Raw genomic sequence first — 13056 nt, forward strand, 5'->3', positions numbered from 1 at the left:
AAACCTTCTCAGACAAGCAACAGTTGAAGGAATCAACTATCACCGAGCCTGCCCTGAAAGAAGTTCTGAAAGGCCTTCTATAAACAGACCATCATAAATAGGACATGTATCAGAACACTCTAAAACTCTACAAGAATGGCGTTGAAATATCTTCAATCTTTGATATCAATAAATGTCAATGGCCTGAATTCACTTATTAAAAGACACAGAGTAGGTAGATGGATCAGAAAATACAACCCAACAATATGCTGTCTACAGGTAACCCACATAACTCAACAAGACAAATACAGACTTAAAGTGAAAGGATGGAAAACTATCATACAAGCCAAGGGCCCACAAAAAAGGGCAGGAACAGCTATTCTCATATCTGACACGATAGACTTTAATATAGATAAGATTAAAAAAGATAGGAATGGACACTACTTAATGCTCAGAGGATCAGTCAATCAAGAGGACTTAATAATTATTAACATCTATGCACCCAATGAGAAGCCATCTAAATACATCCAACATCTACTGAAAGACCTATAGCAATATATTAACAGCAACATAGTCATAGTAGGGGACTTCAACACCCCACTCTCTGAGCTTGACAGATTATCCAGGCAGATAATCAATAAAGACATAAGGGAGCTAAATGAAGAGATAGATAAACTAGAACTATTAGACATTTTCAGAGTCATTCATCCCAAGAAACTGGAATACACATTTTACTCAAATCCACATGGGTCATTCTCAAGGATAGACCATATGTTAGACAAAGACAGCATCAGCAAATTCAAGAGCATTGAAATAATCCCAAGCATTTTCTCAGACCACAGTGGAATTAAACTAACACTGAACAATCAACAAAAGATTAGTAATAGTCCCAAAATGTGGAAGCTCAACAGAACGCTTCTTAATAACCTCTGGGTCAAAGAGGAAATCAAGGAAGAAATCAAAATGTTTTGAGACTTCAATGAAAATGAAGACACAAGCTATCAAAATATTTGGGACACGGCTTAGGCAGTACTGAGAGGGAAGTTCATAGCTATACAACCACACATTAGGAAACAAGAAAAAGCACAAATAAACAGCCTGATTGCACATCTTAAAGACCTAGAAGAAGAACAACAAAGGAACCCTAAAGCAACCAGGACAGAAATCACTAAAGTCAGGGCAGAAATAAATAACATTGAGAATAAGAAAACCATACAAAATATCAACGAAAGTAAATGGTGGTTCTTCAAAAGAGTGAACAAAATCAACAAACCTTTAGCCAGACTCACATAACAAAAAAGGCAGAAGACCCAAATAAATCAGGTAGTAAATGAAAGAGGAGATATCACAACAGACACCACAGAAATTCAACATATCATGCGAGGCTTCTATGAACAACTATATGCCACCAAGCTAGAGAACCTGGAAGAAATGGAAGATTTCCTAGATACCTACCAACTTCCAAAACTAAGTAAAGAGGAAGTGGAAAACATGAGCAGGCCCATCACAGCTAATGAAATTGAAATAGTTATCAAAAATCTCCCCAAAAATAAAAGTCCTGGACCAAATGGTTTTACAAATGAATTCTACAAAAAATTCAAAGAAGAAGTAATACCTCTACTTTTAAAAGTCTTCCAGAAGATTGAAGACACTGGAATACTCCCTGCCAGCTTCTATGAAGCCAACATCACTCTGATACCAAAAGCAGACTGGGACACAACCAAAATGAAAACTACAGATCAACATCTCTGATGAACATAGATGCTAAAGTATTGAACAAAATTCTAGCCAACTGGATACAGCAGTATATTAAAAAGATTGTTCATCATGACCAAGTGGGGTTTATCCCAAGCATGCAATGTTGGTTTAATATACATAAATCAATCAATGTGATCCACCACATCAACAAAAGCAAGACAAAAAACCACATGGTCATATCAATAGATGCAGAGAAAGCCTTTGACAAAATACAACATCCCTTTATGATCAAAACACTACAAAAAATGGGAATAGATGGAAAATTCCTGAAGATAGTGGAGTCTATATAGAGCAAACCTACAGCCAACATCATACTCAATGGTGAAAAACTGGAAGCATTTCCATTCAGATCAGGTACTAGACAGGGCTGCCCACTATCACCATTACTATTCAACATAGTGTTGGAAGTTCTTGCCATAGCAATCAGGCAGGAGCAAGGAATTCAAGGGATACAGATTGGAAGAGAAGAAGTCAAACTCTCCCTATTTGCAGATGACATGATAGTATACATGGAAAAACCTAAGGAATCCAGCAAGAAGCTTTTGGAAATCACCAGGCAATACAGTAAGGTGTCAGGCTACAAAATTAACATTCAAAAGTCAGTGGCATTCCTCTATGCAAACACTAAGCTAGAAGAAATTGAAATCCAGAAATCAATTCCTTTTACTATAGCAACTAAAACAATAAAATATCTAGGAGTAAACCTAACCAAAGAAGTGAAAGACTTGTATACTGAAAATTATGAGTCACTACTCAAGGAAATTGAAAAAGACACAAAGAAGTGGAAAGATATTCCATGTTCATGGGTTGGTAGAATTAACATCATCAAAATGAATATCTACCCAGAGCCATCTACAAATTTAATGCTATCCCCATTAAGATCCCAACCACAATTTTTAGGAGAATAGAACAAATGCTACATATGTTTATCTGGAACCAGAAAAGACTAGCATTGCCAAAACAATCTTGAGAAAAAAAAAACAGAACCAGAGGCATCATACTCCCAGATCTCAAATTGTATTATAGGGCCACTGTCATCAAAACTGCTTGGAACTGGAACATGAATAGACACACTAACCAGTGGAATAGAATTGAGAGCCCAGAAGTGAGCCCCCACACCTATGGACATCTAATCTTTGACAAAGAGGCTCAGACTATTAAATGGGGAAAGCAGAGTCTCTTCAACAAATGGTGTTGGAAACAATGGGTTGAAACATGCAGAAGAATAAAACTGAACCACTCTATTTCACCAAATACAAAAGTAATTCGAAGTGGATCAAGGACTTGGATGTTAGACCACAAACTATCAGACACTTAGAAGAAAATATTGGCAGAACTCTTTTCCACATAGATTTTAAAGATATCTTCAATGAAACAAATCCAATTACAAAGAAGACTAAGGCAAGTATAAACCTATGGGACTCCATCAAATGCAAAATCTTCTTCACAGCAAAAGAAACCACAAACCAAGAGACCCCTCACAGAATGGGAGAAGATCTTTACATGCCATACATCAGACAAGAGTTTAATAACCAACATATTTATAAAGAGCTTGCCAAACTCAACAACAAGATAACAAATAACCCCATCCAAAAATGGGGGGAGGGAATGGACAGAATATTCACCACAGAAGAGATCCAAAAGGCTGAGAAACACATGAAAAAATGCTCCAAGTCTCTGATTGTCAGAGAAATGCAAATAAAGACAACAATGAGATACCACTTCACTCCTGTGAGAATGTCATACAGCAGAAAAGGTAAGAGCAGCAAATGCTGGAGAGGGTGTGGGGTCAAAGGAACCCTTTTGCACTGCTGGTGGGAATGTCAATTGGTCCAACCTCTGTGGAGAACAGTCTGAAGAACTCTCAGAAGGCTAGAAATGGACCTACCCTATGACCCTGCAATTCCCCTCCTGGGGATATATCCTAAGGAACCCAACACATCCATCCAAAAAGATCTGTGTACACATATGTTCTTGGCAGCACAATTTGTAATAGCCAAAACCTGGAAGCAACCCAGGTGTCCAACAACAGATGAGTGGCTGAGCAAGTTGTGGTATATATACACAATGGAATACTGCTCAGCTGTAAAAAATGGTGACTTCACCGTTTTCAGCCGATCTTGGATGGACCTTGAAAAAAATCATGTTGAGTGAAATAAGTCAGAAACAGAAGGATGAATATGGGATGATCTCACTCTCAGACAGAAGTTGAAAAACCAGATTAGAAAAGAAAACACAAGTAGAACCTGAAATGGAACTGGCGTATAGCACCAAAGTAAAAGACTTTGGGGTGGGTGGGTGGGGAGAATACAGGTCCAGGAAGGATTCAGAAGATCTAGTGGGGGTTGTATTGTTATATGGGAAACTGGGGAATGTTATGCATGTACAAACTATTGTACTTACTGTTGAATGTAAAACATTAATTCCCTAATGAAAAAAAGTGAAAAAAAAACACACACAAGTAGAACCTGAACTGGAATAAGCGTATTGCACCAAAGTAAAAGACTCTGGGGTGGGTGGGTGGGGGGAATACAGGTCCATGTATTATTATATAGAAAACTGGGAGAATAAAGGTCCAAAAAAGATGACAGAGGACCTAGTGGGGGTTGTTGTATGAAAAACTGGGAAATGTTATGCATGTACAAACTATTGTATTTACTGTCAAATGTAAAACATTAATTCCCCAATAAAGAAATAAAAAAAAAACAAGGGCAACAAAAGAGAATAAATAAATAAGTAAATATTTAAATAAAGAGTCATCATTAAAGTATGTTAGTCTTAGTCTCTTGCCCTTATTCAACCTTTGCAGTCCTTGCTTTGATAAGGGTAGTTTTGGAGTGAGTGAGAGAACTGTTCTTCGTCTTCTTCTAGCGTTTGCCCTTCTTCCGTAGCCAGTCAACAGATCAGGTTGAAAGCTGTCAGGAGCTGCTTGTTGCTGGCTTTGAAAGTGACTGGGATCCATGTGGATTCAGTGGGCTAGGAAGGATCGTGGTTTCCCCAATGAATGGGTACTCAAGGGAGAGAACTGTAATAGTGTGGAGATTAGAATGTGGAGATTAGAAACTGTTACTTCTTAGAGACTGTTACACTGAAACCAACTGTTACTTGTTAGAGACTTTTACATTGAAACCAACAGTTCCTTGTTACAGCCCTTAAAGCCCTTAAGCTGAAACCAACCTCTCTTGTTCTGTGTACTATAAAAAGTCGAGTGCAACAATGTTGCAGGGTCATTGGCAGCAGACTCTCCCCTTGTGTGGAAGGGTGTTGTCGGCCCAAGGTTAAGCTTGCTAATAAAGGCTCTTGCTATTGCAAGTGATGCTGGTCTTCCTTGTGTGAGATTGGGACTCGAACTTCTGGGCACAACAATAGGAAGTAGTTGAGGAGGGTATCTAAGTCTAATTAGATACTATTTCATTAGGAACTTGATACTGACTCACTGCAGACTATTGTGTACTTCTCTTTTCAGGTATATAGTTTGCCCTAATTGGTGGATATATGTGTGTGAGCATATGCTCTATCTTACAGGACCTGGTCTATATCTAGGTTTTGGGACTTTTTTAGGAAGTAAACCTCCTAGAATGGAATTAGAGAATACTATGAAAGGAAAGGTCTCACCCGAGTAATGAGGGTGAAGGGTTGACATTCCATGCCTGAAGTCTCTGGACACAGTCTGAAGTGAAGCATGCTGAGGTGGTGGTACTCATTGAGTTGATTAGGTTGGGATCAGCAGATGCAATATCATTTGGTATGAATTGAGAGAAGCATGCAGGAAAGTGAGCCCCACCCTAGAGGTCCCAGGACGGGGGGGAATTATAGACTCTATAGAGGAAATGGGAGGTTCTTGCTGTCTTAGGGTTTAAGAAGACAATAAATAGTTATTGTCATAATCACATTATTTGGCAATTGGATTAACTTTAAAATACCCCTTTGGGGGAGTCGGGCTGTAGCGCAGCGGGTTAAGTGCAGGTGGTGCAAAGCACAAGGACCGGCATAAGGATCCCGGTTTGAACCCCGACTCCCCACCTGCAGGGGAGTCGCTTCACAGGCAGTGAAGCAGGTCTGCAGGTGTCTATCTTTCTCTCCTCCTCTCTGTCTTCCCCTCCTCTCTCCATTTCTCTCTGTTCTATCCAACAATGACAACAACAATAATAACTACAACAATAAAACAACAAGGGCAACAAAAGGGAATAAATAAATAAAATAAATATTTAAAAAAATATTTAAAAAAAGAAATACCCCTTTGTTAGGATCTGCTGTATCATACACAACATCACCATAATTTATGTCCTTTGACATTATTGTATATAGCTGTATCACTGATTGCTTCTGTTCTCCCTAGTCTAAGCTTTTTAGAGTCAACACATCAAAGACTCAGCCTATATATTAAAAAGACTCAGTCTGTATTTTAAAAAGTTTGAAACATTCAATTTTTCCCTCTCATATTAATTACATAGTGTTTTATATGACTACAGATTTATAGGAGTGTACATAAACACCATTCCCACCACCAAAAGACTATGTCCCATCCCATCTACCTCCTCCCCAACCCCCCCACCCCCCAAAGTTGGACATCCGCCCTCACCCTCAACCCAGGTTTTTTACATTGGTGCCCTACTCCAAATTCAGTCAAATCCTGCTTTGAGTTTCCCTTTCTGTTAGTCTTTCTCAACTTCTGTTGATGAGTGGGATCATCCCATAATCATCTTTATCTTTCTGACTTAGCTCACTTAATATAATTCCTTCTAGCTCCATCCAAGATGGGTCAGAGAAGGTGGGTTCATTGTTCTTAATAGCTGCTTAGTATTCCATTGTTTATATATACCACAATTTTCTCAGCCACTCATCTGTTGTTGGGCACCTGGGTTGCTTCCAGGTTTTAGCTATTACAAATTGCACTGTTATGAACATAGGTATTTACATTTCTTTTTGGTTGAGTATTATGGAGTCCTTGGGGTATACCCCTAAGACACGAATTACTGGGTTATATGGAAGGTCCATGTCTAGCCTTGTGAGAGTTCTCCAGACTGCTCTCCACAGAGGCTGGACCAATTTACATTCCCACCAGCAGTGCAGAAGTGTTCCTCTGTCTCCATAGCCTCTCCAACATTTTTTGCTGCTGTCCTTTTTGATGTATGCCATTCTCACTGGGGTGAGGTGGTATCTCAGTGTTGTCTTTATTTGCATTTCTCTGACAATCAGTGACCTGGAGCTAATTTTCATGTGTTTGTTAGCCTTTTGGATCTCTTCTGTACTGAATGTCTGGTCATATCCTCTGCCCATTTATGACATCAACCTGCAATTTCTGAGACAATTTGTGACTTACAGTAGAGGCACTAGTGAGTTCTTGGGAGAAAAGAATATCCTCTGGTGTGTCTTTCATTGTTAGCACTACAACTAGAAACAAGGTAGATGAATTTTATGCCCTGAGGGATCTGAAAAGATTTAGCTGCAGGTTTTCCTCCAGGGCAGAAGTGGAAATGTTTCCCTTGAAACAAGACTCTTCAGGCTGTCATCAGCTTCTTGGTCCTCTGTGGAACTCATTCCACCTCTGTTATCATAGTCCATCCAACCCTGGTTTGTCATGACTTGGCTAAAGCATGACAATTGGCTTCTGGAGTTTATTTTCTCTTCATGGCTATACTGCTCTAAATTGGCAAAGATACTTAACTTCTTGGCGACTTCATTTCCTCCTCTGTAAAATTGGAAAGAGTATTTCCTGTCTCATAAGTTGTTTTTTGAACACTGAATAAGATGATGTAGGCATGCTGGAAAGTATCTTGCACACCTCTCAGTAAATACCAAAACTATTATTATGGAGGTTATAGTTGCCTTTAATTAATAAATATGGGTAAAACATACTTTTCCCTATATTTGACATTCTGAAAATCTCTCTCTCTCTCTCTGTGTAGTTAAAGGGGTACAAGTGTGGGGAGAAAGGAGAGGAAGACACCAGTGGTGAGAAGTTGAAGGTGTTAACATTTTGCAATTCTGCACTCCATTTTCTCCAAAACTGAGATGAACTCAAATTGAAGTTTGTGACTTAGTGAATGTTACAACCCCTTCCTGGGAGTAGCCAAACTAATTACATTCTTTTAGTTTTGATTGGTCCAGTAAGAATCTTACAAATACCACTGTGTTAATAAAGACTAGACCTTTGAATGGCTAGAATCAAGCAGTGGGGCTTGGGCAGTGGTGCTTACCCTGATCATTATTATTGTAAAAATCATATTTTCCTAATTGGGTCATGAGCCCCTTGGAATATGCCTAAAATAGACCTAATATATATATATATATATATATATATATATATATATATATATATATATATATACCAATGTTGCCACTTTAAAAAAATTTTAAAAATATTTTATTGATTTTGAATAGAGACAGAGAAATTGTGAGGGGAGAGGGAAAAGTGCAGAAGAGAGACAGAGAGAAACCAGCAGACCTGCTTCACTTGTCGTGCAGTACACTACTCATGCAGTACACCCCTGCAGGTGGGGATCAGGGACTTGAACCCACATCCTTGCACACTGTAATGTGTGCACTTAACCAGGTGCGCCACTGCCTGGTCCTCAATCTGCATGCTTTAATGATGGCTCTTTTGGTCACTCCCAGGCCATCTCATCATCTGGGGCCCTAGTCAGGGAATCCTGGGATTCCCACATAGACATGATGGGCCTAGACCTCCAACAGACCCCTCTGTCCACTATTGCTGGGCATCTCCATTAGGAACAAAATCATAAACCTTCTTGTGGCCCTTTACAGGCCTTTGCCCTCAATATGGAACAACAATGGTAGAGACTGCCCCTCTCACTGCTGGTCCAACATATTCTGACACTTGAGGAAGACTAGTCCTGAAATGAATGTAGCCTAGAATGTTCCTAGATATGACCAGGGAATTCAAGCTCAGATCTACAGGAATGCAGAGGTTACATAGGCTCCTGTGCTGAATATGGGCCCCAGAGCAGATTGATGGGTTTTACAGTAACTGTTATTCATATACTTTCCCCATATTTGGAAGCTACTCTATGCCATGTTCAACTTTCTAGTCCTATTTCCAACTCTGACACCATCTCCCCATAAAATACCTTTATCCCACTTGCATGTTGGTTGTTGGGCTCAGGTAAAAATTAGTAAAGTCATGAACCCCTTGGAATATACCTAAAATAGATGTCCTAGCATTTTCCAAAATGGACACCCCAAATCTCATATGCTATAGTCTTACCTTTAGGCTTCTGATTATTAAACAATTGGTTCTGCTTTATAGCTTACTGGTTTTCAGCCACCAAGTTGCAAATGCTACCATGATTTCAACCTGACTTCCCTGGGCAGAGGACATCACCAGTGTGTCCTGGAACCTCCCCTCCCCAGAGCCCTGTCCCACTAGGGAAAGATAGAAATAGGCTGGGAATATGGATCAATCTGTCAACACTCATGTCCAGCAAAGAAGCAATTACAGAAGCCAAACCTTTCACCTTCTGCACCCCATAATGACCTTGGGTCTATGCTCCCAGAGGGTTAAAGAACAGGAAAGCTTCCAATAGAAGGGATGGGATGTGGAACTCTGGTGGTGGGAATTGTGTGGAATTGCACCCTTTTTATCCCACGGTCTTGTCGATATTCCTTAAATAAACTTTAAAAAAAGTTTTTTTTTTTCAAGTCAATAAACCCTTTATTTCCTATACAGTTGCTGTGAGTTTCTTGGCCACAGCCATCACCTAGACCAATACATTTAAGTTACAATGACCATGTTCTCCTGAGAGGTGAAGTGATCTCAGAGTAACACTACTGGTAATGGCAGAAACAAGTCTAAATACTTTTAAGTCTCAGTTCAATACTTTCTCCGTAAAACCCACTTCCGTATATGACTTAGTAGTTTTCCCGAAACCCTCCCCAATTAGGTTCCAATTCAATTTGATCCTATCTCAACCTGGCTCAAGTTCATCCCACTTTATAAACAGACCTAGAGTTCAGACGAGCATGTTGATCCTCTCGGCCAGCAGATGGCGCGCCAGGCACAGTTTCCAGGATTGGAGGACGCTCGAGAGGACCGGCTGGAGAGGAAGGGGAGTGGCGCAAACCTTCCTGTGGAAGAGCGTCAGCCTTCTAACCAATCAAAAACGCGTGCATCATCACGTTACTGAGTTGGGCGGTGGCGCGCGGAAATTTGAAATGGCAGATGACTACGGTTTCCCGGCGGGTAGGGCGGTGCAGTCGGCAGAGATGCGGGAACCGGAGCCCCCGGGGTGGGAAGGAGAGGAAGAGCCCGCGCCCCTTGAGAGAGGTAAGCTGTCTCTATACCTCCCGAGGAGCAGCGTCCCTGCAGAGCAGGTGTCTGGGTTGCTGCAGCGTCTGCGCTCCCAGCCGCAGCTCCCCGCCTCCCTCCCTCCGGGGTTCCCGCCCTGGGCGCTGGCTGCGGCCCCAGCAGCGCCGCGAACACGCGGCCAGTCCCAGGCGGCCCGGCCCCGGCTGGAAGGAGCTGGGCCGGGAACCACCTACCCCACAGCTTCTTCGACCCCGGACGAGCTTCTGGGGCTTGGCGGCCGTGTTGGCAGCGAGCGGGATCATCTTCCTCATCTGCGCCTGGAGGGAGAGCTTGGATCACACTGTCTTTTCCCTTGAACGAGAAGAAACTCGAGTTCATGGCCGGGAGACAGGTGTGGGGTGCAAACGAAGGGGGGTGTGGGGGCAATTTAGGACAAAGTTTAAAAGCAGAACTCCTCATTCTCAGTTTCTTTCTAGCTCTGCATGAAGGTTTCCTTAATCTCTACCCTCCCCCCACACCCTGCTATTTTAAGCTGATTCAGATTTTTACTTAACATTTCCGGTTATGTTGTATGGTAGAAAAAAAGCTGGCACAGTGAGAAAACAGTTGAGAATTGATGCTACTACCACATAATGCGATTTTTGCCATTTTATTTTTGACTGTACAGTTTAAATACACTTGGGCTCACAGTCATCACTACCACTTTTGCCACACAATTCTTTATCTTGTAACACTGAAACTACCAGCTGGGATAGTGCAACTGGTAGTTGCTTCTGGGTTGGAACCCTGGTTTCTCTTGTACTGGAATAGTGCTCTGCTCGCTCACTGGCTCTCTCTCATGTGAAACTTACATGAATTTGCAAAAGTTGAACCATCCCTGCTTCCCAGGAATCAATCCTATTTAGTTTTGATGGAGGCTCATCCTAAAACTGAAAATAGAAAGGGGCCAGGTGGTGGCACACCTGGTTAATTGCACAGGTTACCATGTAATTGAACATTTCTGGGTTCAAGCCCTGCTTTCTACCTGGAGGGGGATGCATCATGAGTAGTGAAGCAGGTCTGCAACTGTCTTTTCCCCTGTTTATCTCCCCTCCCTTCTCAATTTCTCTCTGTTCTATCAAATAAAATAGAAAGAAGGAAAAGACATTTTTTTTTTAATTCAGAAAACTGGTAAACATTTCTTTTTGACAATGATAGAGGTAAGTAAGACATCATACCTAAATCTTTGGTTTTATATTTTATTTGAATTTTCTAAGAAAGAGTATGAAAATAGAAAGATTCCCCCCAAAAAGGGAAAGAATCTATAAGAACTGGAGATGTCTGGGTAGTTGAGCCTGCTTATTTTTCTTGTTAATTTAGGTTTGTTCCAAGAAAAAGATTCATGCAATAATTATAGCAACTGTGATAAGCCAGGTACTCGATTACAAAGTTTTGTGCCAGATGGAAAAACACTTTTACCGGAACTGTTTCAAACAAGTCATCTTTTGTTCTATGAGAGGTTCAGAGCCTATCAAGATTACATTTTAGGTGAGTGGTGCTTTCTCTGATTGTGCTTCTTTCATCTTTTCTGTTTACACATAGATTGCCCATCTCAGTTCCTTAGACTCCCAATTGTTGGGTCTAAAAAAGTGTTAACCTATTTTATACAGTCTTAGTTTTTACTGTGTCTAATTTGTTTGTAGCTGACTGCAAGGCCTCTGAAGTAAGAGAATTCACAGCTGAGTTCCTGGAGAAGGTCCTTGAACCATCTGGATGGAGGGCAGTCTGGCACACTAATGTCTTCAAGGTGCTGGTTGAGGTAAATTTAATCCTGTTGCTAAGACCTTTGTCTCTAGCTAAAAATACTTTTCTTTAGGCTATTATAGCAAAAGTGCTTAAAAAAATTTTTTTTTAAAGATTTTATTTATTGATTGATGAGAAAGATAGGAGAGAGAGAAGGAACCAGACTTCACTCTGGTACATGTGCTGCCAGTGCTTGAACTCAGGACCTCACACTTGAGAGTCAAGCGCTTTATCCACTGCGCCACCTCCTGGACCACAAAAGTGCTTATTTTTAATTAAAGTTTATTAGCTGATTGAAAATAGCATGTCTATGACATCTAATTCCCATAGTATATAGATATCACTACAAATTATAAAGCCAATTAAGGAGGAGCTATGGGGGAATTGAAATGGTTGACGTTACAGTATTTTCTTTTTTTAAATTTCTTTGTTGGGGGATTAATGGTTTACAGTTGACAGTAAAATGAAGTAGTTTGCATGTGGATAGCATTTCTTCATTTTCCACATAACAATTTAACCCCTACTAGGTCCTCCTCTGCTGTCATGCTCTAGGACTTGAACCCTTCCCCCAACCCCAGAGTTTTTACTTTGGTGCAATATATCAGCTCCAGTCCAAGTTCTGCTTTGTGTTTTCCCTGAAATTTCAGTCTTATTTGATAGGGAAAACAGATTATGACTTATCATGTGGAGGATGTTTTGAGATCATTTAAGAAATAGAAGATTAATTATAAAGTCAGAATTAATTATGAGAGCAGAGTTTCAATTAATTTTTAAACTTAGCTATTGTCCATTAAGTAGCTCACATCATGTAAGCATTTTAAAACTAACTTATTATTATTTTGCTTAACCAATTTGTAGATTATATGATTAACCTCTTGATAATGTACCTCATTGCAGAAAATAAAAGCAATCTTATTTTTCAACTGACTGGGCCTTTTATGTTAAGTTTGCACTCTAATTACAGCAGTGAATTTTCTTCACTTAACTGGATCACAAAAAAATCAAACAATAACCCTGTTGAACTAAGCTGTTTAAACAGATCATGGATACGAGTTGTTGGTTATAGCTCTTTAGATAATGACATCACATACTGCACTATCTATAAAGTTTTGGGTTTCAGCTAGCCCTTGTGATTTTTAAATTTTGGATCTTTGGTTGTGGTTTAACCAGAATTGGTTTTAAGAATCCTCCTACTCGTTAATTCTATAAAAACAGAATATGACATTATCTGCTTAAAACCTCTAATGCTTTGCATTTATCAAAAGTCC

At 40.2% G+C, this 13056-nt stretch overlaps 1 protein-coding gene across 1 annotated transcript in view; it reads left to right on the plus strand.

Moving 5' to 3' along the window:
- The first annotated feature begins 9662 nt into the window (after nt 1-9662).
- The window catches only part of SHCBP1 (SHC binding and spindle associated 1), a 53416-nt gene continuing 50022 nt past the window's right edge, over nt 9663-13056 (plus strand). The window contains exons 1-3 of the mRNA XM_007539444.3: nt 9663-10024; nt 11366-11533; nt 11689-11804. Coding sequence (XP_007539506.2) covers nt 9721-10024; nt 11366-11533; nt 11689-11804 — 588 coding nt within the window. The 5' untranslated portion in view covers nt 9663-9720. The remainder of the gene's footprint in view (nt 10025-11365; nt 11534-11688; nt 11805-13056) is intronic.

This window comes from Erinaceus europaeus, chromosome 2, assembly GCF_950295315.1.
Source record: "Erinaceus europaeus chromosome 2, mEriEur2.1, whole genome shotgun sequence".
Taxonomy (NCBI): domain Eukaryota; kingdom Metazoa; phylum Chordata; class Mammalia; order Eulipotyphla; family Erinaceidae; genus Erinaceus; species Erinaceus europaeus.